At 39.4% G+C, this 27288-nt stretch overlaps 2 protein-coding genes across 3 annotated transcripts in view; one reads left to right on the top strand and one right to left on the bottom strand.

The window, feature by feature from the left end:
- The first annotated feature begins 424 nt into the window (after positions 1-424).
- Positions 425-23688, top strand: dhx36 (DEAH (Asp-Glu-Ala-His) box polypeptide 36). 2 transcript variants are annotated; one of them, XM_079465248.1, is made up of 25 exons: positions 425-995; positions 1451-1590; positions 2077-2308; positions 2387-2425; positions 2580-2750; positions 2823-2902; positions 5782-5856; positions 6627-6793; positions 8052-8133; positions 8233-8376; positions 8756-8861; positions 11487-11574; positions 12073-12128; positions 12306-12370; positions 13675-13818; positions 16223-16340; positions 17200-17298; positions 17934-18107; positions 18224-18310; positions 18606-18689; positions 19106-19205; positions 19367-19457; positions 20881-21004; positions 23026-23178; positions 23291-23688. In XM_079465248.1, the coding sequence occupies exons 1-25, from the start codon at positions 708-710 to the stop codon at positions 23456-23458; spliced, it is 3075 nt and encodes a 1024-aa protein (XP_079321374.1). In that variant the 5' UTR covers positions 425-707; the 3' UTR covers positions 23459-23688. The 2 variants fall into 2 exon arrangements, with proteins under 2 accessions (XP_079321374.1, XP_079321375.1); XM_079465249.1 differs by lacking the exons at positions 20881-21004; positions 23026-23178; positions 23291-23688 and adding an exon at positions 19773-20058 and having other exon boundaries at positions 575-995.
- The window catches only part of LOC306899171 (rho guanine nucleotide exchange factor 26-like), a 32713-nt gene continuing 28894 nt past the window's right edge, over positions 23470-27288 (bottom strand). Inside the window, exons 13-15 of the mRNA XM_079465250.1 lie at positions 25467-25537; positions 25021-25122; positions 23470-24433 (exon numbers count right to left, since the gene is read on the bottom strand). Of these exons, the coding sequence (XP_079321376.1) occupies positions 24291-24433; positions 25021-25122; positions 25467-25537 (316 nt within the window). The 3' untranslated portion in view covers positions 23470-24290. The remainder of the gene's footprint in view (positions 24434-25020; positions 25123-25466; positions 25538-27288) is intronic.

Raw genomic sequence — 27288 nt, 5'->3', positions numbered from 1 at the left:
AGCTGTATCACAAATTACAATTAAATGTGCTTTTTTATATTGAACTTTACTATAGAGATACAATGATGACATGATCACATACAGTGTATAAATTAGCTTAACATTTTCATATGCATACAATGCATACAGAGTGTAAATAGTATGCTCAATATCATCAGCATGTAAAATGGAAATGGATTGAACGATATTTAAGTAAAAAGAAATAAAAAAGAAAAGAGAGAAAAAACGTGAGGGTAAGAAATGAAATTAAATCAGTTACAGCACATAAACTAAAGTTGTTTTCTTATTAAATGGAATCCATTTACATCTTAAAATCTTTTAGGGAGACCAGAAACATCGGTTTGATATCGGGAAATGTAAACTTAAAATTAAATACACGAATTGATGAATAAAGTTTGACCGCGTGACTGACGCACAGCCAACCAGAACCAATCATTTATCGCTACATCATAATGACTCGACTAAGGTTTAACTTGTTTCGTCATACATGTGCGACGAGCAGGATGTTTGCACAAAAATAAAAACGAATTAAATGCGTCTTGGCAACAAAAGTCTTCTTATCAATACGGCTCGATCGGTGGCTGATGTGATAACGTTTATACATCGCAATGGCGAGAAAGCAGCGATGATTTAATGCTTGTAGTTGAGTGATACGCGTTTCTTGCTGTGAACAGTGCGGAATAGCTGCTGCTGTATTCACCGGCAGTATGAGTTACGCGCATGGTGACAGACCCTGGCGAAGAGGAAGAGGAGGAGGAGGAGGAGGAGGCCGACGGTTCGGAGATGGGTCCAGGTGGGATGCAGAGGCTGGACCCAGCGGAGAAGGACACCAAAGACACTCTGAATGGGACTCAAGGGAAGACCGGGGACGTGGAGGGGGACGAAGAGGAGGAGGCGGACGAGGCAAACACCCTCCCCATCTAAAGGGTCGTGAAATAGGGCTGTGGTATGCCAAATTTGGAGGCATTGGAAGATCGGAGGCAGAGAGAAACTCTGTGAGTAGTACCAAGGGTGTTGTTGAGCTAAAATCATTTCAGCTTATGTCAAGTTTGTTTTTGAAATGCAACCATAGCCTTAAGAAAGTTTTGTTATAGTTTCAGTGTGTAAATTTGTGCTTACTTTGGATTTGCTTAAAAAAATGCAAACTATAGTTAAACAATAGTCAATTCCATAAGGGCATAAAAAATGAAGCTAAACACACCAATAGGAAAGCATTCAAATGTATTACAGTCTATAACATATACATTTAGTCATTTAGCAGACGCTTTTATCCAAAGCGACTTACAAAGAGTTCGGGGAGCAATAAGCGATATGTCATAAAAGAGCAATAGTACAATATGTGCTAATAACCCGTGCAACCGTTTAGAAAAATGTGACCATTAATTAAGAGTTTCGGTAGAATAATACATCATAATAAAGCAATGAATGGTTTCTTTTGTTTCACTTTTAGAGGGCTGTGGTTCAGATGGATGCATCACGTGAGCAGCACATCACTAGGTTGTTGAACTCTGTCCAGAGAGAGCCACTCAGCGACTCCCTACCCTCCACATCCCAAAACCGGCGTGTGAAGGAGGAGCCCAGCAACCACAGGTGTAAATACATTATGGCACGAGTATACCTAATTATCTTGAAAAATCAAGAAATATAAAAATGAGCTTAAACATGCATACAAATTCCTATACATTCATGTCTTAAATTTTTCAAAACATGAACTACTATGTCTTCAGAGGCGTATAAAAGAAACCTACACATGACGCGTTATGTTTTTATTACCTTAGAACACGCTATTTCTCTCATACACCGTAGTTCCTCTTATATGGAATTCGTTGTTTCTACAGTAGCTTCTCTACAGCGTTTGGTAAATCCGTTATCTATGTCGGCAAAGAAGTGAAAACATGACGACATCTTAGTGCTGTGTCAGCCACTGTAGTGCTTTAAAATGGAGGGGCGAGCGGTGGATTGAGCCATTGGTTGCAATTCGCAACCTCACTGCAAGATGCTGCTAAATTTCATAAGCTTGACCACTAACTAGTTAGCAATTCGAGCTGTGAATAATAGCAAGGTCTTCATTTACAGTTACTTTGATGGAGATCCTCCAGAATCTCAGAATAATCTGAGACTGCTAAAAACTGAGCCCAAGGAGGAGAAGCAGGATAATGAGTTGCGGACGAGTGTGAAAACTGGACTCAACTGTGAAAAGGATCTGCAGTACTTATGCCATTATGTTCAGCGTCAACCCTCCCTGGACGAGGAACTCAAGAAAGATCTGCAGAAGAAAATGGATAACCAAAGATACCTTGATATGCTGGTGAGACAGACAAAGACAGACAGACTTTCACTCGAACTTTGTGTCAAATTGCTTCAATTTGGTGCATTTCTATTTCAGAAATTCAGAAAAAAGCTGCCATCGTATGAAATGAAAGAGGTAAAATTTGTGATTGCAGTATCTATACAGCATATCAATTGATGTGTATACATCTTTAGTTATGTAACAACAAACAAACATTCAATGTTTTGAACCTTGAGCTAGCGAATCACACTGGCAATGTTTGAAGATCTTCTCTTGTCTTTGTCTGTAGGAGCTGGTTAGGCTGATCGCTGATAACCAGGTACTGGTGATCAGTGGAGAGACTGGCTGTGGCAAGACCACCCAGGTAACTCAGTTCATCCTGGATGACTATATGGAGAGGGGCATGGGCTCGCTGTGCAGGGTGGTCTGCACGCAGCCACGTCGAATCAGTGCCATATCAGTAAGTCTAAATGCAGTCACCACCAAAGATGAGGATCAAAAATGTATGTTAAGTGGATGTTCTTGTCTTTAGGTAGCAGAGAGAGTAGCGGCCGAGCGCGCAGAATCGGTAGGAGATGAAAAGTCCTGTGGGTATCAGATTCGTCTGCAGAGGTGATTAAATGAGGTTTTAAGTTTCAATAGGGTTTTCCTTATTGTGACATCTTGCAAAGAAGAGTTTGAGGTTACTTGTTATTATCACAAATGACACATTATGGGCACATAAACCATACCAGCTGTTCAGAAAATCTATTTACATAATACCACAGATTTTTTAACGAGATATTTTTGAAGTTCAGTACATTTTGATATTGTTTTACTGGTCAGAAAAATAATACGTTTTAATTGAACAGTCAACTTTTTTATTCTGGAAAATGTAATTTTTATTTATGTAAGGTGTATGTTAAAAAATTATATTATTGTGTGGAAAGCAGAGATGTAGTGAAGGTCTGTCTATATATATTTAGTGTAGCATTTTTATCTTGAGAGTGTTCAAGCAAGAGGAAAGTGGATTAAGGAGCGAGGTCACTGGAACATGTTGTGTCCTAGAGCAGATAATTGCCTCTCTTCTGTGGAAGAAGAGAGAGAACTGATTAGAGCTTTGCTGCCAAATATCTCACAACTTAGTGCTGGGCGGTACACCGGTTCGTACCGAACACGGTGTGTATTTTTGTTATGTGAATTTTTAATATAGCGTATAACCGGTGTATGTAGCTTAAACAATGTGCGGGACGAGGCTCAGCGGGGTCCCTTTTCACTGTTGCACTATGACCGGCCACTCAAACAGAATGCGTCTTTCTATGTCGCGGCACTACATTATGATCACTTTTCTTTATAAGAAAACATGCTCTTTTATAAACATGCGCTAAACGGACTCGTTTGGATGTTCGGTAACATTACATATTCCGTTCATGTAGCAATGGGAGCGCACACTGCGCGGCTGAACAGCAGATGACTAATACGTTATATTCAATTCACTCACGAGCAAAACAAAGCAAAGGCAAGTTACCTTTGCATATTCAGTTGTTAAAGAAGTCTAAACTTTGCAGTTATTATAGGGGAGGGGGATTGTTTACATTGTGTAGTTACAAGTTGTTTGCAAATTGTGTACAGTCAAAAGGTTCTGTATTTTGACTGCAACTGTCATGCATCCTGATTCCTTCACTTCATCACGAGTGCAACCTCTCTATAAACACCATCATTTTGTGGGACTTGCTAACCTATATAACGCTAGTGTGGCATTTTTCTCAAATATTCACTCACCATGACAGTATAAAGGGCATTTTAAGTCAATCAACTGCAGTATTTCCGCTCTTAATCAGTATAAAATGTGGTTAAAAATACCCTCATGTAGCGGAACCGGTATATATCTGGAAAATACTGTTATATAAATTTATGGCCAGCACTATCACAACCACAGTGGCTTTTTCCATCTCCCTTTTTTCCATCTTGTCTTATTAGTGGTTCTTGCTAAAGGCAACATCACCTTTTCTATTCCTTTCACAGACTCCGAGTTAAATGTAAAAAAAAAATGAGTATATGTGCTGTTTTGAATGACCAGACATACTATTCCCATCAGGTGGATGTTACATAAATGAATTGTTGGATACAAGGTTCAAACGTCCCACGGCAAGTGCTATTTAGTTATTATAAGTGTTAGTTACTCACTGTTTGATCTGTAACCTTTTCTGGATAATAAATGGATTGGACTGAGTTATCGGATTGATGATCTGCCTCTTTCCGGTGTAAATTACATAGTTGATGTCTGAAACATGCAAACTGTGTGCTGAAGACATTTGGCTTTGGCACTTTGGCTTCCACCACAGTGAAACCCTGACCATCAGAGGTGTATCAATGACCTTAATATAGTCAAATATACTTTAGGACGAAATATAAAGAGAAAGAAAACAGAATTAAATCAATATAGCTGGCGGAATAAGGGAATTACCAATTGGTTCCCAACCTCGAAATCCCTCTTGTCCTCAGGAGTGAGTTACTGTGCAACTATAGACATGTTAAGGATGCTGTCAGACCGAGCCTGCCTCTATTAAAACAGGAGTTAGTGAGGGAACACAATCCTTCAGCTCATCAGGTGTCTAATACTCCCTTCACACAGGTAACACACTTGACATCCCTCAAGAAGAGAGACATCGGAGGGTGGGAAGAGGGTTTGGAGAGATGAATCAGTGGGGAATCTGTTGTTTTAGCTGAGCCCAGAGAGATGAAGTGATAATGTGAAAAGTGCGAATGGTGGCGGGAGACAGGTAGAGGGGAAATTGGCTGGTAATGTTGTCTTGCTGTGGTGAGCGAGCAAGTGAGTACTGGACTGAGAGTGAATGGTGGAAGGGATGATGGAGTGCAAGGAGGGGGACCGAGGTGAAGAGACGGTAGGATGGAGACGATGTCTTCTTTAGGCCAGGAGAGGTTAATATGTGCAGGGCCTCTTCGATTCTCTCTGTGAATCCCTCTTCCTATTTTGTACATCACTCTAAAGCCTGTGGGAATCCCATATTTCTTTCCCTGTTGCCCTCATGTGATCGACTGTGTGTGTGTGTGGGAGTATACGAGGAGCTTTAGCTTAGTTTTATAAACGCTCATGAATTGCAAAATGATCCTTGGTAATGTAAAATAGGAAGTTCAATTATTGATACAGGCCTTTCTGTTAGATTTGCTTTTTGGTTTAGGAAGAACATTTAGTTTTTTCTTTTATTGTACATTCTAATCATAATAAAATGTGTGTATTCTAATGTTTTTTTTTTGTAAAGTTGTAGGAATCATTGAAATGTTTTTTGATGATTAAAAGTTGTTAGCAGGAGCGCTTTCCACCCTTTCATTTCTATATTAGACAAAGCAGGAAAGTTAAATGTTAAATAAGGAAGTATACACTCTTTTAACAGTATTCCTGTTGTATTTTACTGTTATATTTCAATTGAATTCATCTTTATGCTGTTCCTCATTTGCTTCTCTTCCCACTCTCTGGCTCTGCTTTTCAGTCGGTTGCCACGGAAACAAGGCTCGGTGTTGTATTGTACGACGGGCATTATTCTTCAATGGCTCCGCTCGGATCCGTAAGTGTTTTACGTCCCCTTTTCTTCACACCCCTCCGATCTGCTCTTTTATTACCCCCTGTTCCATCCGCTATCAGTGTTCTGAGCCTTTTTTAACCCAGTAAGAGGTGGTAGTGTTTATTCAGCCCTCAGCAGGTGCAGGACCCGCTCACAAACACTTATGCATACTCGAAGCAGCGTTAAAAATGCAGTCGCACACGCATCCAGTATCACTCACTGACATTAAATCTGCTTCAACGATTTGCTTCAAACTGCCGTTTGCAGTGCTTCTTAGCTTGACTCATCCACTCAGACAGCTTTCAGTCCAGCCCACATAGAGAAAACATTGTCCACTGTTGTTGCCTTCTTCTTTGATCTCTTCTGTTTTGCTGCTGAAACATTCGTACACAGAAAACTCTGAAAGAGATCTGAATGCTGTTACTTGGGTAATGTTCACACCGTGACAACTGCATTTACCAACAGGTGTGACTCTGGGATCACTCTGTTTATGCAACAGTTATACATCAATCTATTCTCTTGATAGTTGTGAATAACTTCTGTAACAATGGTGATGGTGAGTAACGCTGTGTGCCCACCAAAGTGTTTTTCCTAAGGGTAGTGTATTTTTTCAGTTGTTTGCATTGAGGGTGTTGTGTTTTTAAGACTTGCTGTGTAAACATTGTCCTACATTTTCCGGACTTTCTGTCCTTACTCTGACATTTATCCATATAGTATGCGGTGTGCAAGTATACAATGTCTGTCCAATTTTCAAGTGCTGTGTGTTCGGTCAGGTATCTCTCCAGTATAAGTCATCTGGTCCTGGATGAGGTTCACGAGAGGAGTCTTCAGTCTGATGTTCTGCTCACCATCGTGAAAGACCTGTTACGCACTCGGGAAGACCTCAAAATAGTCCTCATGAGTGCAACACTCAATGCTGAAAAATTCAGCAGATATTTCGGTATGATAATTTAAGTAATACATGTAAATGATCTTGAGGAACTTTAGACAGTATTATTGAGAAGATCCGGGCAATTCCATGCAACATGATATAGTTTTTACAAAAGGTTTTAAAGTGATGGTTCACCCAAAAACAATAATTCTTTCATCATTTACTCTTGTCGTTTGATTTCTTTCTTCATCATGACACAAAAGAAGATATTTTTAAGAATGTTGTTAACTGGCATTGGTTTGTGTCCATACAATAGAAGTGAATGGCGGCCAGTGCTGTTTGGTTACCACCTTTCTTCAAAATACTTAATTTTTTGTGCACTGGGGAAGAAAGAAAGTCATAAAAGTGAGTAAATGATGACAGAATTGTTATTTTGGGGTGAACCATCACTTTAACTGAACTGATACCATAGATGTAAGCAGTTGGTGGTTTAAATTTTTTTAAAGCATTTTTATTTTATTTTAAAGCATGATTTTCCATAGTCAGGTAAATGCGGCTTTCAGATAAGTCACATCCATAATGGTCCACATTACTCATAAATGGGCACATGAAAATGAAGAGATATCACCTTTCCATTTGTGGGGTATTATTACTTCTGCTTTATGCATTTTAACAGAAATCCTACAAAGTATTCAGTCTATCAAAAATGTGTCTTTTTATGTTTTTCCCACGGGTGATGGAATATCAGGAATATAATGGAATTTTAAAAGGTCTATTCTACACATTGAAAGTCATGGAATTTTATATATTTTCTGTTGAAGTCATGGAATATCAGGGCTTTTTGTTTGTCACAGAAAAATTACATTTTGATAATTGGAAACATTTATACTGTATAGAAAATATAGTTTTTTTTGCGTACTGTTGTGGTTATCTCTCTCAAAATGCCAGGAAAATGTACATTTCAAGAGGTTTGGTTAAAAAACGACCACTTCACAGACTGGGTTTCATTCCTAATAGGTCATGGAAACAGGGCTTTAGTAAAATGGTTCAATATATAGTAACAAATACATTCTATGAGGGTTTATATCACATAACGCTGGAATTGCCCAACTATGTGTGTGAGATCTTGTGGAGCTGTAAAATATAACAGATTAATAAAGTACTCTTCAAAAGAACATAATAGGACAGGACTTAGCATAGCGCTAATGACTGGAATAATAGCTTCAGCTTTCAGAGGCAAGAGGCTGATCATGAACAATGAGAATCCAACCATGTAATAAGTTACAGGCACTGACTGGAGTCTTTTCATCACCTCTTTTCTGTACAGATAACTGTCCCATGGTTCATATTCCTGGATACACATACCCAGTGGAAGAGTTTTTACTGGAGGATGTGGTGGAAATGTTAAGGTAAAATGTTTCCAGAACACTCAAATTGTTCAAAGTAGATGCAGGATAGCAGAATGATTTTATACTTGGAGGGTCTAACTTTTACTTTACTTTTTACAGATTCAAGCCACAGCAACGACGGGAGCATAGACCTCGCCACAGGAGAGGATTTATGCACGGCCAGAATGTACGGCAGGAGAAAGAGCAGAAAGAGGCTGAATACCGGGAGAGCTGGCCCTGCTACAACCGCACGCTCAGAGAGCGGTCAGTCTTTATCTCTAAACTTCTTACAGTGCTCCGTACATTCTGTATTCTTATGAACACTCTTATATCTGTACTTAATGTACCATAAAATATATCTCGCTCTTCCAACTGTACCCGACAGCCATTAAAGGAAATGGTCTGTTTGATGAATAGTGTTATGGTGAGGCATTCAATTCACAAACCTGCGTGTCAGCCACTATGACAAAGTAATTTAGTGCAGTTTAAAAATAGTTTTCATCGAGCTGACGTTAGACTGCATTGGGGTTTATCTTTTAGCTATCAAAGTGACTTTGGTCGCACGTGCATATAGAGCAGCGCGTTTATTGAGTCACAGTTGTAAGAAATGATGTAGTGTCACCTCTCCGCGTTTGATTGGCAGGTATTCAGACAGCACCATCGACGCATTGGAGATGATGGATGATGATGACAAGATCAATCTGGAGCTTATCGTGACATTGATCCGGCATATCGTGAGGAACGAGGACGTGAGTCCTTTACGCCTGGGTTTTGTGTGTGTACGCATGTGTCAGTGTGTATGACTTGGCCGAAGCAGGAACAGAGGATTGGCATAGTAAAGAAAAACATGTTGGGATGAAATGAGTGCTAATGGGCCTGCTTAATAGACCCTCTCCTCTCCATTTCTCCTTGCTTTCCTTTTCTGAACTGCATTTCCCATGCTGCTCTTAATATCTTCAGGATTTTTTTCTCTCCGCAGCTCTTTTATGTGGAAGAATACTGCTACTTGTGTCACATGATTGCAGGGATTTGTAGTCGAGGGTGAGATAAAAGGCATCAAACATTCTCAGGTTCTGTCTGATTATCTTTCCCTTTCAAGGCAACGTTCATTCCTTGTTTGCACCGCTATGTGTTCTTCCTTGCGTCTAAAATGCTTAATATACACTTCTCACATTAAATATATATAAGGGGAGCCTTAAATAACTATTGTTTATACTCTTAAAATTGGTTTTATTTGTCATTAGGGAAGTCAGTGTTTTTTTGCACCTGAGCAGAAACAGTTTGTTTGTTTATGCTCGTCCAGGATTTATATAAATGGGCCTTTTTTGTTGCCGTCTCTTTAAGGCACCCTTCCAAATGTTGTCCTCTGCCGTTGTGGTCAGATTATTGCAACAAAACGTCATTTATAATTTGGATTTAAACTTATTTTCAATATCATCTTGACTGTGGTATTAGATTTTAAACTATGCACTTGTGTGGCTTAGCTCAGGTTAACTTGAAGTCCCAGTGAAATTCAAAATGACAATTCCTATTTGTTCATGAAATATTGCAGCATTTATTGCAAATAGTTTATCAATGAGTGTCATTTGCTTTTTTAAATTCATGTGCCCTCATAATCTTCAGTGAAAATCTCAAAAAAACTATTCATTTTAAATGACATATGAATGACTCAAGTTGTTACGAATCTGTATTTATGATTAATACAAAGAAAGATATTTGGAAGAATGTGCACTGGGGAAGTAACCATACAGTTCAGCCACCATTGATTACCATAGTAAGAAAAATTGCTTTGTACATTTCATTTTGCTGTTGAACACAAAAGAAGATATTTAGAAGGATGTAGGAAAGCAAACAGTTTGTCATTTTTCCTACTATGGTAGTCAAAGGTGTCCAAGAACTGTTTGTTTACGAGCGTTCTTCCAAATATCTTTCTCTGCGTTCATCAGAACAAAGAAATGTATGCAGATTTGAAACAACTCGAAGGTGAGTAAATGATGACAAGAATTTTCATTTTTTTGGGCGAATTGTCGCTGTGAACAAATGCCAAGACTGTGCCAACTGTACGTCCACAGCTTGTGCTCGTACTGAACAAGAAAGAGGCTGAATCTAAAATACACTATAGAGGAGTTACAATGCGTTTATTGGCCATGACCTGTCAGATAAAGCATTATAGCTTGTCTTTTATATGACAATGATGGTGATTGGCTAATTAAAGAGTCATGGCATGACATTTTACATAGAAGATCAAAAGCAGTTTAAAGACTGTGTTCACTAAAGATTACTCGCCCTCATTGACTTGACTGCCTTTTTATAGCCCCTGACCTTGAAGTCCAGCTTGTTTTGTACGTCTCATAAAAAGGTCTTCTGAGTGACACATAGTGCTAACACGAAAGGCAACCTTTCTGTTTTGAAACACACCCAATGGCCCTGCTTTAGTGTCTGTCATTACGGCTTTTTGTCTGGGGGAGATGAAGAGATTTTCATATAAATGAGTGCTTGCATCATCAGCGTCGCAGTCTGGGACGTCACAGCGGGAACAGTGAGATTAAGCATTGTTAATTAAACATAACATCCGGGAATGCTGGGTATTTTAATGTCAAGTTTTGTTGCGCATTACACAGGAATCTAGGTCACAGGATGCTGTGAAACTCATTCACACACAGATGCTTGTCGGCATGCTCATGTACATGCATACATAGCAAAAGTAAGTCTACTGTTTAATATGTCATGTACCCCTGATGTGACGTTGCTGGGCTGTTAAATATAGAACCAGGGCTGTCTGGGGACACTTCATATTTTATCTGCCTCCTCCCCTCCGTCGACACACGCTGCATTTTATGAGGTTAAAATCCTCCGACTGCTGCTGCTAGATTTAATTCACTTTTATCTGGCTTTGGTGGTTGACTCAGTTTTAGGATATAAATTGGCCCTTGAGATCATAGCGTGGCAAGGCAGTTTGATTTAGGAGCTGTCAAAAACTTGGACTTTGATGTGAACTGAGAACGTTTCATTTTGATGTGTCAGATGACATTGTTTTCTTTGTGTATGTTTGCGAGTATGTTCGGTGCTAGCAGTGGCCTAGCGGATGTGGTCTACACGTGGTCTGGCTTGCTTAATTTGAAAATCTTGTTTCTCAGTCTTCTTTCACTGCTCTCATTGCCATTTGAGAAATGATAACAATTTGTTGATTTACTGTGAAAGTCATGACACAGAAAGTGAAGCGTTGTCTTATTAACTGAACCAAATCTCAAACAATCAACCCCATGTCTCTGTTCTGGTCCATAAATAGGAACCCCACTTTGAGAGGTTTTCTCACCCTTCTTTATAGTCCACCAGTGTGTGAATGTGCATTAAGACACTGCTTTATTATGCAGGATGGAGCGATTCTAGTGTTCCTGCCTGGCTGGGACAACATCAGCACCCTGAATGATCTGCTTATGGCTGACCAGATGTTTAAATCAGGTAGATGTTTTAGTCTAAAACACACATAAATAAAAAAAACGTAAATACATGTTCAAATATAACTGTTGTATTGCTTAAGTGAACATGAACCTGTTGTCTTTGCAGTATTTGTGGTCTGAAAAAATCAAGAGCATTTTATTCTGCTATTTTGACCTGTTTTTCCAGTTTTCATTTTCTGCAAATAAAAACAAATAGAAAAATCTTTTTATTTGGGAGAAATATTGGTAGTTGTTCACAGAATGAAACAAGAATAATAATTTTACTTTATCAAAAACCTATAAATAGTAAATTCAGAAAAACTGAAAATGGACTTTGAAACGGCCCCTTAACTTTTTTCTGCGGCTGTGTTTAAGTAAAACAATGCAAAATGTCGTTTTGGAGTAAGAATATTAATAGCTGGTTGTTTCTCAATTCATTTTTATAAAGCAGAAATAACAGCAAATACAAGACAGCAGCCGCAGCCTGTGATCTGACTTTCTTGTATCTCGGTTCTTTCAGACAGATTTAAAATAATTCCCCTTCACTCTTTGATGCCCACGGTGTCTCAGACTCAGGTGAGTGTAGACAGCTGCAGCGAGCTCTCTGCCGCCTTCTGCAGCTTTCAAATGTGATATTGCCCACCCATCTGCCTGCACTGAATTCAATTCTCTGTGCCCTGTATCCAGTCCCTCTAACCATCAATAGTGCTATTATGTTCATGGATGACACTTTGCTTCTCTCTCTTCCCTCAGGTGTTCAAAAAGCCGCTTCCGGGAGTTCGCAAGATTGTGATCGCGACCAACATCGCAGAAACCAGGTGCGCTTGTGTGTGTGTGTATCTTTGATACTGTACTAATGTGAAGCACGTCAAGATTCACGTAAGCATTGTCAGTTTTGTGCCATTATCAATAGTTAACTCTTTCATCGCTAGCCTTTTTTTATGTCGCCAGTCAGCGCCAGCATTTTTTTTACATTTTCACTCAAATGTGATGGCTCACAGTACATTTTCTGTAATGAATATATGAACAAATAATAGATCAAATGAAAGTCTCTGCTTTTAAACAAATCTTTATTTGTTCTTCACCTCTTAAATGTGGCTAGGTTTCTTCAAAAATACATCATTACGGGTAAACAGCTGAGATAATTGGCCCTTTTTATCACAGACTCCACCAAGATTCAGTGAAAAATGAACCGAGTTAACAACAGTATTGTTGTTGCTAATCTAGCTAGCGGCATCAGTATGCACAAGTTGAAGCCGTGCGTTGAAACTTGACGTGCTTACATGCACATAACTGGTAAACAGACTCCCAGCATCACATGTACAAACAAACTCCACAAAGAATTGAAAACAGATTGAATACGATGGGATTTTCATACATAAATGAATGTGTAGCTCTCTTGTTTGTTACGTTCAGGATCATCAGGCCATTTGAATCATTTTCAAGTCTTATTTTTAATTGATGACTAGAATAGCGAAGAAAAGGCTTTTCAGAAAATATGCACGATTATATGGGACCTACTTCAATACTGAAGCGCCTGATACTTCAAGTAAGATTAAACTTGTGCAAATTCTTTGCATCTACACTGAAGATGCTAAAAAACAAATCTATATTTGTCACAACACAATTCTTATTATATTATATTGTCATAATTCCTATAGACTTTGTTCCATAGTTTAGCTGTTTTAAGAAGTGGAAAATACATATGAGGAACGGCTGGTAAACTTTTGAATGGAAGTGCAGCTGTAGCCCACAATTGAAACATATGGACAACTCTATGTAAAGCATCTGTGGCATGCTGTTGCTTATAAACAAACAAAGCACTGTTTTGACATTGACAAATTGCAATGGATATACACAAAGTTATAACCACAAGTCATTTGTTAATATAACGCTAATTGTTTACTAGTTGTGTGCAAAATATATACAAATATATTATACAAACATACCATGTTTATAACTGTGAAGATATTGTTTTCACAAACTATGCTATGTTTGACCAGTGTGTCATGATTTTTATGAAGACATTGTCGGGTCGCTTTCGATTTGATGTATTTCTCTTCTGCAGCGTCACCATCGGTACGCTGTGATATTTGTCACACTGTCTTCACTTGTCTTTCAGCATCACGATAGATGATGTCGTGTATGTGATCGACGGAGGGAAGATTAAAGAAACTCATTTTGACACACAGAACAACATCAGCACCATGACTGCAGAGTGGGTGAGCTTAGCCAACGCCAAACAGAGGAAGGGTCGCGCTGGAAGGTACAGATCGCTCCCTCCCTCCCTCTCATTTATGTGTTATTCGCTCTATATTTCAGCAGCTCTTCCTCAATCCATTCACAAGTATCAAATCCAATCTCATTCGGAGGAACTGCACCCTTTGGAAGAATGTCAAATCATTCGAATATACACTGCGCTCATCCCACAGGTATCACAGGAATGCTGTGGGATGAAGGGATTCATTTCAATCCATTTTTCAATCCAAGTATCACTGGCTTTGGTTTGACCCTTATTTCCACAGGGATATTTTTAATAACTATCTAGGGCTTGTCAATAAGATTGGACATTCGATTTTGGTAGATTCATTTATAAAAATGGATTTAAAAGATACCCTCTAAAGTGTTTTTACTGCTCTTAGTGCTTATATGCTGCGATTTCATTTGGGGAATGAATAAGTATCATTAGTGAATGTGATACCAGTTTTCAATGGAACGTATGAATGGATTATTTTATGTCCCTGAGCCCGGTTTACCCTTTTCCCCCTCCTCTAATCTCCTCTCATTCTCAAGTATTCCTTTCATTCATTTATCACTAGTGAGGGAAATAGTTGTTTGTTTCTCTGGAGATTTTGTAAGTTTGGCTGCTTACAAAGAAATGAAGGGATATATGGTAGGTTTATTTTAACTGATAGAGACAGAATACCATAATAAATCAGGGGAAATGTTATATAAAGGTTATAAATCAAGGTTTACGCAGGTCTACAGTCTTGTGCCTGACATCCTTTGAAACGTATTTGGTCTTGACCGTGGTGGTGGAGAGGTTGGAATTAGAGATACAGATTCTGTTGGCAGGCATCTTTCATATACTGTATATATCAAGCTGACTTAGGAGTACTTTCTTAAAGTGACAGGACTAATGTACCTGCGGTCCATATAGGCACATTCCACAATTCTTGCTGGTTGGTTGGGGATCAAATACTTATTTCACTGACTGAAATGCAAATCCATTTATAACCTTTATATACATTTTCCCAGACTTTTCCGGTTGATATTCGGTTTCTATCAGTTAAAATAAACCTTCCATAAAAAATATAGACCGTAATTTCTTTGTAAGCAGGCAAACTAACAAAATCAGCAGTGGATCAAATAATGATTTCCCTCACTGTAAGTGTATTCATGAAGGTCAGTCCTCATCTGTGAGGTACCTCAGTGCTCTTTCAAGGTTTCACTGCCTTTCATCTGTTGCCTTGAATTAATTGTTTTCTCAGTCATTTGATAGGAAACGTACTAAAAAGATTTCGATTCTCTCACCGAAACCTTGCTCTTTTTAAGAAAAAAAATTGTTTTTCTACATTCTAGAGGATGCATCTATCATCTATGTTTGTGATGATGTTTGATATGTATTTAGATGGCAGACTAACATCTTCAGGCGTGTGCAACGCATTTACGTCTGGCATCTACGTGTTCCGTGTTAAATTGCACAGTGACTCATGCTTTTTAGACAGTGAGTGAGTGAGTAGAGATACGTGTGTGTGTGGTTTACAGAGGGAGATAATAAGTTAGCGACTAGATTCGCTTTTAAATGAATCTGCCCCGCTGCTCAGCACAGGCTCTGACACACCATTTCCATTTCACACAAGTTCACGTAAACATTCAAATGTACAACGACTCTCTCATTGTGCCTGGCACGCACACACGCACGCAGCGCAGGTTGCCACGGCAACGCTATAGTGCTGCATTATTCATAGGAAAGCCTGACTTTCACATCAGCAAGCTTTGTCTGGTCTTGCGTCGCTAGACTTTGGACTTCGAAAGAATCTTCATTACAGCCTTAGGTTTGCTCACCCGGGTCACGATCAAATCCTAATTTACTTCTATTTTAGTTTTCTTCGTCCGTTTCACAATGTGTTTTGCAAACATGTTATTTTTGATATAAGTTAAAGGGATAAGTTAAACTCCAACCAATTCTGTCATGAAATACTGAGGAATTCAGTAAAACAAACAGTTCTGCGGCACCTTTAAATGCCATTTATATTCTTTCTACTATGGTAGTCGTTTTGTAATTTATAAGATCCTAAATAATAGGTAGATGGTAGATTATTTGTGCATGCTCAAACTAAAGAAATAATCCCCAAAAAATATTTATAATTTTCATTTCTGATCAATTTCTTCGATTGCTTGGTAGCAATCATTTTCAGATTATTCATCCGTGTCTAAATCGCTTTGGATAGACGTGCCTGGTAACTGAATACATGTAAATGTGTCTCTGTGTGCATCTTTGCTCTATCTGTTATTGTTCCACAACAGACGACTAAACTCTCAATTGTTTTTCAACAGCGCTAGTTTCCATTCATCACACAGAGACTCCTAATGGAAGCAGTATGACAATGTGTTTTCTGCATCTCATTTGCTTCATGTGTAATTGTGCGTGTGTTTGTGTGCTACAGGGTGGCTCCTGGGAAATGCTACCACCTGTATAATGGATTGAGGGCCAGCCTCCTCGATAACTACCAGCTACCGGAGATCCAGCGCACCCCGTTGGAAGAGCTTTGCTTGCAAATAAAGGTGCCGTATCCAACGGTCAATTTGTGTGTGTTTATATGAATGCTTCATGAGTTGCATAGGTGGACCCGTCCGGTTGTGTTGGCTGTAAAGCACAAGTGCAGGTAGTGGGTGTGTATGCTGTTCAAATGCATAAGAATCATGCGTTTTTGGCAATCCTTAGAGGGTTATAGCGTCTCACACATGTGGTTGAGAGAAATTGGATTGAACATTTCTAGCAGTGACTCATTCACGCTCTTCGACTCTCCTCGTATCTGTTTTAATGGGGCCTAAAGGCAGAGGTTTCACAAATAGTCTCCTGTGACTGCAATAGCCGAGCACACAAACTAATGGATTAAAAGGGACATTAATCACTGTCTCTGAGAGGCAGTGTAATTGTCTAACAAGGCTTTTTAGATGTGTCAATTACTGCTCATTTTCACCTCCACGCGTCTGCTTGGCCCCTGTTGTTTTTGTTCCGCAGTGGTGCCCTGATGAACCAAGCTCTCGCACTGGTAAAACAAAGCCTTGTGAATCAACTTTTACTACTTTTATTACTTTATCACTTACTTTACTTTAAACGCCAATGCCTTTTCTTATTAATGTGAAAATGTATTACTCGTCCTCTTGTCATTCCAAACATGTATGACTTTCTTTTGTCTGTAGAACACAATAGAAGATGTATTGAAGAGCATTCTTAACCAAACAGCACTGTGGATTTGTATCTATGCAATGGAAATCAATGGGGGCCAGAGACATTTCACAACATATTTTCTTTTGTCTTTCGCAGCTGAGAAAGTCACAGGTTTTGATGACATTAACGATGACCGAATGTTTCTTTACGGGTAAACTGTTCCTTTAAGGTTTTCTCTGTTTCTTTTAGATCTTAAAGTTGGGCCCCATCGCTGTATTCTTGCGGAGATGTGTGGACCCTCCCTCAGAGAGAGCCATCGAGCTGGCTATCACACACCTGATAGACCTGGTGAGGGGATCAAGACATGAAAAGAGGGAAGAGTTGATCGAAGTGGTTGGATTAATAAAATGATTTAAGCGTTGTTTTTCATTTAAAATGTTTATAAGACCATAGAGTAGGGGTTCTCAACCTTTTTGACTCCAAGGCTGTATTCAATCATTTTCAAAGGCCTTCGCTCAAAACTCGAGATTTCGAGCTAATAAAATATTTAGTGCTTGATATAAACTGAAAAAGTGTTTATGGATAAATAATAAGAAATATCTTGGTTTTTAGTTGTTGCAATTTGCCTAATTTAAATGTTTTGAGTTATCCTGAGGCCCCCGTGGTGGTCAGCTGGGGCCTCCTTGTGGGCCACGGACCCCCTGTTGAGAACCACTGCCATAGAGTATTATGAGCAAAAGGACAGAGATGAAAACAGTACAGCTAATTACCTGGGACAATGATCAGTTATACAGTTTAGTGATGTATAATATATACAAAAAAAATGCTGTGATTTGCCAGTTCAATTCAGTATACAAAGTTATATATATTGCAAAGCAATGTAATGCTTGCATTGTATTGACAACTGCTATACAATAGGGTTCTATTGGTTTGTATCGAGACAGTCCATCGTCTATTGATCATATCCATATATGTGTCCACAGAATGCTCTGGACCGCAATGAAGAGTTGACCCCGTTAGGATTTCATCTAGCCCGTTTGCCCGTAGAGCCTCACATTGGAAAAATGATTCTGTTTGGGGCTCTTCTAGGCTGTTTGGACCCCGTGCTCACCATCGCAACCAGCCTAAGCTTTAAAGATCCCTTCTTCATACCACTGGTACATACAAACACAACCTGTGTTCAATTCCCAAGACTGCAGGATGTTTAATCCAGAGCCTGTGTGTGTGAGAGATCTAATGAGAGATTGTTGACTGATTGATCTGTTACTCTCAGGGGAAGGAGAAGATTGCGGACCAAAGGAGAAAAACCCTCTCTAGAAACTCCAAGAGTGATCATCTTACTGTTGTCAATGCTTTTTGGGTGAGTCCTTGGACAAAAATGTTGGAACATACTATTATATTAACATACAGTATATGTATTTGGCAGACACTTTTATCTAAAGCACATTCAAGCTGGCCTTTCTTTATCAGTATGCGTGTCAACTGCGATTGAACCCCATTTGCTAGCATTGCTAACACAATTCTCTGCTAGTTTAGCTACAGGATCATACCGGAAACACTTAGACGAAGACAATACTCAAGTGATCAAAGAACTTCTTTGAGAGCTGTTGTTTTGTGTTGTTGATTTTGCTGTGTGTGTTTTATGGTATTAACAGGGCTGGGAGGATGCTAAGAGTCAGGGCGGCAGGTTTGAACGTGAATACTGCTGGGAAAACTTCCTCTCTGCCAACACACTACAGGTCGGTCTGAACCAACCAGCTACATTCTGATAGATCACTTCTATATATTCTGTTTGTTGCCAGGTTAAAAGTCTAAAAATGTTTACTTTTGATTTTGTATGTTTATTTAATTTATTTAAATTAGCTTTTTTATGTTTTCAATGTTTTTATTTATTTATTTGCTAGGCTAGTTTGATTTTGTTTTCCATTATATTAATTTAAGAACACTTTAAGCCATTTTTGTGTCATTTTTCATCTTTTTATATATTTTAAGTAGTTTGTAAAGGCTTCAAATGACGAAAATACAGTTTAGATTTTTTAACTTTTTCTTCCATACGTGGCATGTTTATTTGTGTTGATGAATGCTGTCATTTACCTTTTATTTATCAGTTTAACACTGCACCGGACAAATGAAGTTTCTTTCTCTGTCCCCACAGATGCTTCAGAACATGAAGAGTCAGTTTGCGGATCATCTTTTGGCTGCTGGATTTGTGAATTGCAAGGACCCTAAAGATCCCAGCGCTAACATAAACTCGGGTATCTCTGTCCGTCTGGATACAGTATCCACCTGCTTACCTACCTGTCACTATCGTGCAAATATTTAACTTTGTGTTTTTACCTGACGTTTTCTCAGCCGTGTGTTGACCATGTTTCTGTTCACACCATTTTTGTTTTTCTTCTCTTTTTTTGCTGCGCAGAGAACGAGAAGCTGATAAAGGCGGTGATGGTGGCAGGCCTGTACCCTAAAGTAGCCAAGATTCGCCCCAGCAACAGTAGCAAGAGACTCATGTAAGTGGGATGGATTCTTTTGCTTATGATGATGATGTTTATGCAGCGTTCATGTTTTAGCATTTAATGGTGACTATTAAAAGATGCAAATAAGCTTAATTGCGCCACAGCTGGTGGAGTGTAATGCTGACATCAACAAGGTCATGGGGTTGATTCCCAGGGATGAATGTGCGGATGAAACAAAACATTCACACACTGCTGAATAGTCTGCCAAATGTGTAAATGTACATATTAAAGTACAATTAACACTAAATGTTTTGTAGCATTACTAGTAGCATTATCAAAATCTTTATTTACTTTGTTCAACTGTTACAGGAAAAAGCAATTGAAGAAGAAAAGTGACATCAGATCAGAGAAAGATCCTGTATCTAACCTCCAAATGCACGTCAGGACCTTTTCTCTAATTCTATCCTCTGGCAATTGGACTTGTTTTTTTTTTGTCTGCCTCTATTATTAGCCGCGTCACTCTGGCGATTTAAAGATATCGTCGCCATGACAGTGAAGAGGCAAAGCTCAGTAGTGACGTGAGATATCAGCTTTTACGCACACAAAGTGCATCACAGTTCAGTTGCTCTGTTTTCACCTGCTTTATATCCATTATTCACACCCAGTCCTGTTCCGTCTATAATTCAAACCTGGCTCCATTTGTGACCGCTTTACATTCACGCAGTCGCGCAGCACACAGCTTCATATGAGTTTTCTGAAGACTGCAGGAGCACAACCTCATTGAGTGTGCAGAGAAAGGCTGCCGTTGTTTAATGTGTGTGGGAATTGTCACAGTGGCGCTTTTGTCTGGTTTCTCGGGTGTTAGATTGAAGCATTCATTAGTTACTTTAGTTTGCATGAATGTAGGGTTGCCAGCCAGACTTTTGGCACATCTTTGGAGTCGGACGCATAGTGTTGATTATTCTTGCCTAGTCTTGTCCACAGCTAACACAAGACTGTCTGACACAAAACTGGCAACTACTTTTGAAAAGTACAAAACTATTTACATTTGTGCATTTGGCAGATGCTTTTTTCAAAAGTGTATTTGAAGTGCATACGTTTTATCAGTCTAATCTTGTATTGGAATTGCTGGCATCTGGCTCTATCAATTGAGCTACAGAAACATGCAACTTATGTTTTCTATACAGTATATTTGGGCAATTCCATGCAAGGTTTTTACTGTACTCAGATACTTACATTTGGTGGTTTAAATACCCATGAAAAGTCTTGTTTAATGTTGTAAAGCATTTGTTGTGTGTTTTAAGCATAGTTTACCATAGTCTGATAAGTGATTTGTCACATCCATAACGGTCCATAGTCCTTGTAAATGGACATATGAAAATGGAAATACAATTGCTGTTTTGTGTTTTATTGAGAGGTTTGCAAATCTGAAATGAAAGAATGTAACACTTTAAAATTGTGTGTGTGTGTGTTGCAGGCCGCCAAAAGTGTCCACAAAAGCTGATGGGAAAGTTTGCATCCATCCGAAGTCTGTTAATGCAGAAGAAACTCAGTTCAACTACACATGGCTCATCTATCACCTAAAGATGAGAACCACAAGTGTACGTACCTTCATCGAATACGAACTACACGCACACAGATATATTATTTAGATTTGAAAATGCGTCCGAAGGGATCTTTTGTTTGATTTGTATAATGTATGGACTTATTTTGTATAACCAAGTAAAGCCACTCAAACACCATAAGATGGAGGCTGTTTACCCACTCACCCGTTTAGAAAGGAAAGGATTGGAGTAATTGTATGTCGCTCTGTTGAAGAGCACTGTTTAGTTGTGTTGAGGGAGGACATGTATTTGTAGTTTAATGCAGGCTCCATTTTAAGACGGCCCATCTTTTATTCAGTTTCTGTCTGCCTTTCAACAGACGTCCTCTCAAAAGAGATCAAAGCTTCTTACCATATCAAGGAGTACAAATTCAGGCATCTCTCTCTCTCTCTCTCTCCTTGCTCGCTTATGCCTCGAGCTGTTTTTGCCCGAAAAGAAACAACAAACAATATTAACTTTTTAGCTTTTGTGTCCCAGTGACGCAGCAATACAAAGCATGAACCGCCCCGATATTATATATGGAAATTAAGTTCTGCAAGTTTGAGCTCACAACTAAAAGGTTAATTCTAGTCAATGTGGTATTTAAGTTAATTTAGTTTTTTTTAAACATTTATACAATTATATATTTATATATAAAAATATACATATATTCTCATATTTTGATTGTAATTGTCCATTGTTTTTGGAAAAATGTAGCTTTAAAGTAGCATTTTGTTGTTTTAAACGTGCTGACTACGAGGTTTTGTTTATTACTGTGTAGCTTTTAGCAATATTTTCTCATCCCGCCCGCAGCATTCCGTTGCAAATTGGTGTCAGGGTAGCCAAGTCCACTTTTTTCAGAATCTGATGATTTTTAAACCGTAGATGCAGGATGTCTTTATTCCGTTGATCACAAAGTATCAAAAATGGTTTATTAACTATTTAGATTTTTATGGTTTATGAAGATCTGGCAACACCGAAAGGTTTAATATAACGTCTAAACTGGACGATTGTCCGTGTCTCATTGCTAAGCTTATATTTGGTTTCTCGTAACGCTGTCTCTTTCTTCTCGCACGGTAATTTCAACCCAAATCAATATTTCATGTTTATTTAATTAAGTAGCTGTGTAATAGGTAGTCGCCTGTCAGGGTTGATTTAATGACCAGCTTGACATTACATTATTCCTGTACCGTGGCTTCTAGTCTTTCTCACAGCAGCGGCTCAGCAACACAGTCGTGCAAGAAACTGGCACTGAATGAAGGAAATGTCATTTTTATGAGAGTGACAGACAGGTGCCTGGAGAAAAGTGAAGATTGAAATGGAAAAGTTGAATAAACCAGTGAACGACAAGATTAGAGAAAAGCCATTTAGTGCTGGAAGGGAGATAGAGAGAGCAGAAGGATAATTTAGAAAGGTATTGGTGAAGATTGGTTCGAGCGAGTGAAAGGAGGTGAACAGAATTTAAAAAGTCTCCGTCATTCCCTCTATTCAGAATGTCTGTCTTTTTCTCATTCCCCCACTCGCTCTCCATTCTCCGAGCACACTGTGACGGGTCAGAACTCACACACAATCCACAGCGCTGACCTGTGACTTCTCCCGCTGGTTAAACATTTGACGCCGTTGGGCTCCTGGGATCATGTTTAGTACTCTGTACTGTGTCCCAGCAAGCCGGAACCAAGACACACTTTTCTTCTTCTCCATCGTATTTTTACTCTCCTCACTTTCATTACGGGTTATTTTCACATATATTTCACACATTGTGTTTGTGTGTATGAGAGCACAGCTCTGCCTCAGTGCAAAGTGATATTCTAGTTCCCGGTATCACGCACTTCTAATGAAACACATTACATCTGAGCTCGACTCAAGTTTCAGCGTGGAGAAGAATGTGTTTTAATACATGAATACGTGCGTCTCTGCATGCATCGTGGAAATATGAGCACGACCCCGCTGCCTTTGCAATTTTTGTAAATGGTTCAGATAATTGCAAACATCACAGTTCAAAATGAGGTTCACTATTGGAATTAATTCCCTCGTTTCAGATCTTCTTGTATGACTGCACGGAGGTGTCACCTTTTTCACTGCTGTTCTTTGGCGGAGATATAAGCATACAGAAGGACAAGGACCAAGAGACCATCGCGGTTGACGAGTGGATCGTCTTCCAGTCGCCGGCACGCATCGCTCACCTGGTTAAAGTTAGTGTCATTCACACCAGTTGAAATTCTTGGTTTTCATTTTTTCACCACCGGGGATCGAGCGATTGACGTGTATTGGAATTTACGTCGTAAATGTCTTTGTTTACATCAGGACCTGAAGAAGGAGCTGGATGTTTTACTGGAGGATAAAATAAAGAAACCCCAACCTGTGGATTGGAATGACAGGCAGTCGAAAGACTGTGCTGTCATCTCGGCCATCATCGACCTCATCACCACACAGGAAAGTCCAGCTGGAGGATCTAGGAGGGGCAGCTATTAACCACAAACTTCCACGATTAGCTCATTTATTTGAATGATACTCAGCTATGACATAATAGTGAGGATTATGCAGATACATTTTTTTTCATAAGTCCTTGTACATGCAGCAGAAACTATTAAAAACAAGAAAATGATTGCCGGTAATGTAAGTCATGTTTTATTTAAGTCGTTTTGTTTAAGTGGTTGGCTTTGTCTATACAGTAATTCATTAAAGTGATCATAATACAAGCCATTTTTCTATGCCGTACGTCATCTTATTTTCAAACACACATGGATTGGTCACAGGGCACGTAGTGGGGTAAACCTTTAAGGAACCATGGAGACCTCGAGGAATGAAATATCTTTGCACATAAAAGCATCTGGTATATAAATCCTACATTATTACCTTGCAAGGGTACACATTCAGGTAAGCATATTTACATTTGGTATGATTTACAACACCTCAACTCACTTTACATTCCCTGAGAGTCGATACAAAGTGTGAACATTCTAAACATTTCCGTGTGCCTATAAAACTTCACTGTAAGCTATACAACATTTTAAGTTCACATATCATGCAGGAGTGCTCTGAATTAAAATAATACAATGAATCAGTGTGACTTTGGATAAGTGAAAAATGGCACATTATTGCAGAGAAAATGATCCTTTTTCTATCCCTCGTAGTTCAAATGAGTTCTGAGCTCAGTCAATAATCACTAGATTTATATAAAAGCATAATTTCATATGGTGTGATCATTGCGTTAAGCGACTAAAGTGTGTTTTGCTCTGTAGTGGTTAGAGTCCATCCACAGTCGTCGTCATATGCATTGTGAAGGGGCAGGGGGTAAACAGACTCAGACATTAGTCTCAAGGCCCTGCAGACGGTCCATCCTCTGCATGTTCTTCTCAATGGTCGCCTGGCAGGTGATGTGCTCGGCACACTCGGAAAGAAACCAGCCCCGCTCGCCATCCCGCAGACGCTCCCCTTCATACCAGCCTGAAACACAGCGAGATGTCAGTTCAAGCCTTATGAAATGTGTTCTGCCAGAATAGAAGCTCTATTAAGACATGCGTATATTTGTTGTTTTTAAAATCAAGACTCATCATATTGTTTAAAGTGCTGTTTTTTCTATCTCAACTGCTCTCCTTTGTTGTGAAGAGATTATAAAAATCCCTCTTTTCCGAGCATGTTCAAAAATAAAACAGGCGGCTTTCAACGATCTTTTGTATATTTAATGCCCATTAAAAGATTGAAGGGCTCTTTGAAGCCCTATCCCGTGAGCCCTGCCCTTTCATCATGAAAGCCAGCAATCGAGCACCAGCTCAAGTGAGACCCCTACTTGACCCGCTGACCGGCGCCATCAAAACAGAGACCTTCAGTGGAGCATCACATAAAAACACATCCCTGCAGCGATTCGTTTTTGAGACAATAATCATAACACGTCCATTCACTAAAGACCGACAGCAGAACGAACACATTCTGTGTAGCCCAAACACTGATTTAAGAGATCATAATCTGAAGAATCTGAAAAAGGAAAACGGATTCTGAGCTTTAGGGAGGAAACATTAAGCAGGTGATCTCACCGTCAACTGTCTGGGAGACCAGCACAACATCAGCCACCTGCAGAGAGAGCTCATCCGGCTGCCTTGCTGTGTACGTCCTTGTCACCTCCACCTGCATAGCGTCTAATAGAGAGGATGACATCACACTTGATGACATCAAAGTGCCTTTGAAGTGGAAGCATGGCAACTTTTAAGATTGTAATCGAAACTATGTAACCGTTTTTCTACAATAAAGCAACAATGTATCAAAGTAATGAACGCTTGCTGTTGTATTACTTATAATTACTTGACTAGATTTGACATTTTAACATGAAATTTGATTTTCACATTTTCTCATGATACCTTGTTGTCTGGGTCCAGAGCAAACATCACTTCCCGGTAAGTATGATCAGTATCATGTGTTATGGTCAGTGTAATACTCCCTTTGACCAGAGAGTGGAGCTGTTTGTCTAAATGTGACTACTCACTTGTTTTGTCTGCATTCTTATAGTCACTGTTGTTCTGTCCCAGAGCACTGATCCATCGGGCCCTCTCGTTCCTGCCAAAAAAATAAAATATAAACACATGAAACTTTCGTCTTCGTCATTTGCACTGTACACAAAAACATTTCAAAGCAGCAACAGCACAGTCCCTTGAACATTCCTTCACCATTATGCTCCATTCACTGATACACACCTTCAGACTCAGGTAATGTTACACCTCGAGAAACTTGACCCTGCCAAAGCACTCGCAGTACAAGAAGCTTCTGTTCTTCCTTCTTAGCCCTTGTGTTTATTCAGTTTCAGTGAGAACACACCACCACAGTTCTCAAGAAAGAGAAGACACGGCATATTATTTAGACTCCTCGTCGAATTCATCCCTAAAGAAAGAATCCGAGCTGCGTCGTACAGGCAAATTCAACATCGATTTTACCCAGCTGTTCGCTGTCCAGCTTTATTACATGCAAGAAAGCGTCCGGGGTGCGTGACCCTGTACATGCATTTGTGGAGTTTGGCATTAGCACTGAATACAGAGATCCGAATATGAGTCAGACGACCTGCGGGACGCTCGGCTTGACCGCAGCGCGCGCAGGTCCCGCTCCAATTTCTCATCTACTCTCACGATCTGAGCTGACCAGCTGTGTGAGTCATTGGCTCATTCCGGTCGCATGAACAGCAGAGAGGGTCATGAAGGCCCCTCGCATCTACCATTACTGGGACTGTTGATGCTAATGAGTGTGATATGACTCATTCACTGAATAATTATCACACTTCATATTGCTATCTACATACACTTACATGGAATTCACCATGTTGTTTCAACAGCAGCCCGAAACGGACAAACTGCTCTACAGAACACGCCTCGTAAATACTTTATCTCCTTCGGCAAAGAAGTGAAAACGTGACGGCATCTTAGTCCTGTGTCAGCCACCGCGTTGCTTTGAAAGGGAGGAGCTTCAAGTATCTGTGCCAAGTCCCCTGGTTGAATTTCTTGATATACCGGTACAATTTACAATCCTGGTATGCAAATATGCATCATTAGACAAATGTAAAACAAGATTTTTAAGAAGTTCTTACAAAAATTTGCAAAGTGCAAAACACACGACAGGCTTGTTGAGGTGTTTACTGACAAGATCACAAAGTCTGGTTTATAATAGAAAAAGCACATCTACTTTCGATTATTCGTGTAGAATAAATGGTACAGGTAACACACAGGTTTAACACTTAACACTCAGAGATTTGTTCAAATGACTAATGGCTTCAAAATGCTCTCTTATTTACTCTGAACAATGTTATGTGCAACCACCATCCATTCTTTATACATCTTATAATTGGACAGGCACAATGAGCGTGATGAGACAGTTATAAAGACAAATATGTTCAAATGAGCCCTCAGCCTCTCTTCGGGGTGTCTAGCGAGCGTGGGAAGGGCAGCTGTCTCTTCACATCCCTGGAATTTGAGCGTGCATGATAACAACAGGTAGCAAACGCTTTCCTACTGCTGTGCATTACACCAGCTGATGACATCAAGAAAGATTACAGAATGATTTACACGGAGTAAGACGGACTGGGTGTAAAAATGTGCGGGAGAGAGAGTGTAAGGTATGCGTGTATGAGGGAGAGAGAGAACAAGACGGTCATAAATAATGCCCAACTCTAAGCACACATATATATCAGTTGTACTTCTTTGCTGTGTTTTATATGAATTACACTGCTCCCTTATGTGATCTTAACATACGCTTAATGTGTAAGCTAAGCTCTTTCTTAAACAATTACTTTATGTTCAGTGTTGCAGAAAAAAATGGGTTCC

This window comes from Barbatula barbatula (genome assembly GCF_947034865.1).
Source record: "Barbatula barbatula genome assembly, chromosome: 10".
Taxonomy (NCBI): domain Eukaryota; kingdom Metazoa; phylum Chordata; class Actinopteri; order Cypriniformes; family Nemacheilidae; genus Barbatula; species Barbatula barbatula.
This window is presented reverse-complemented; position numbering and strand designations above follow the sequence as displayed.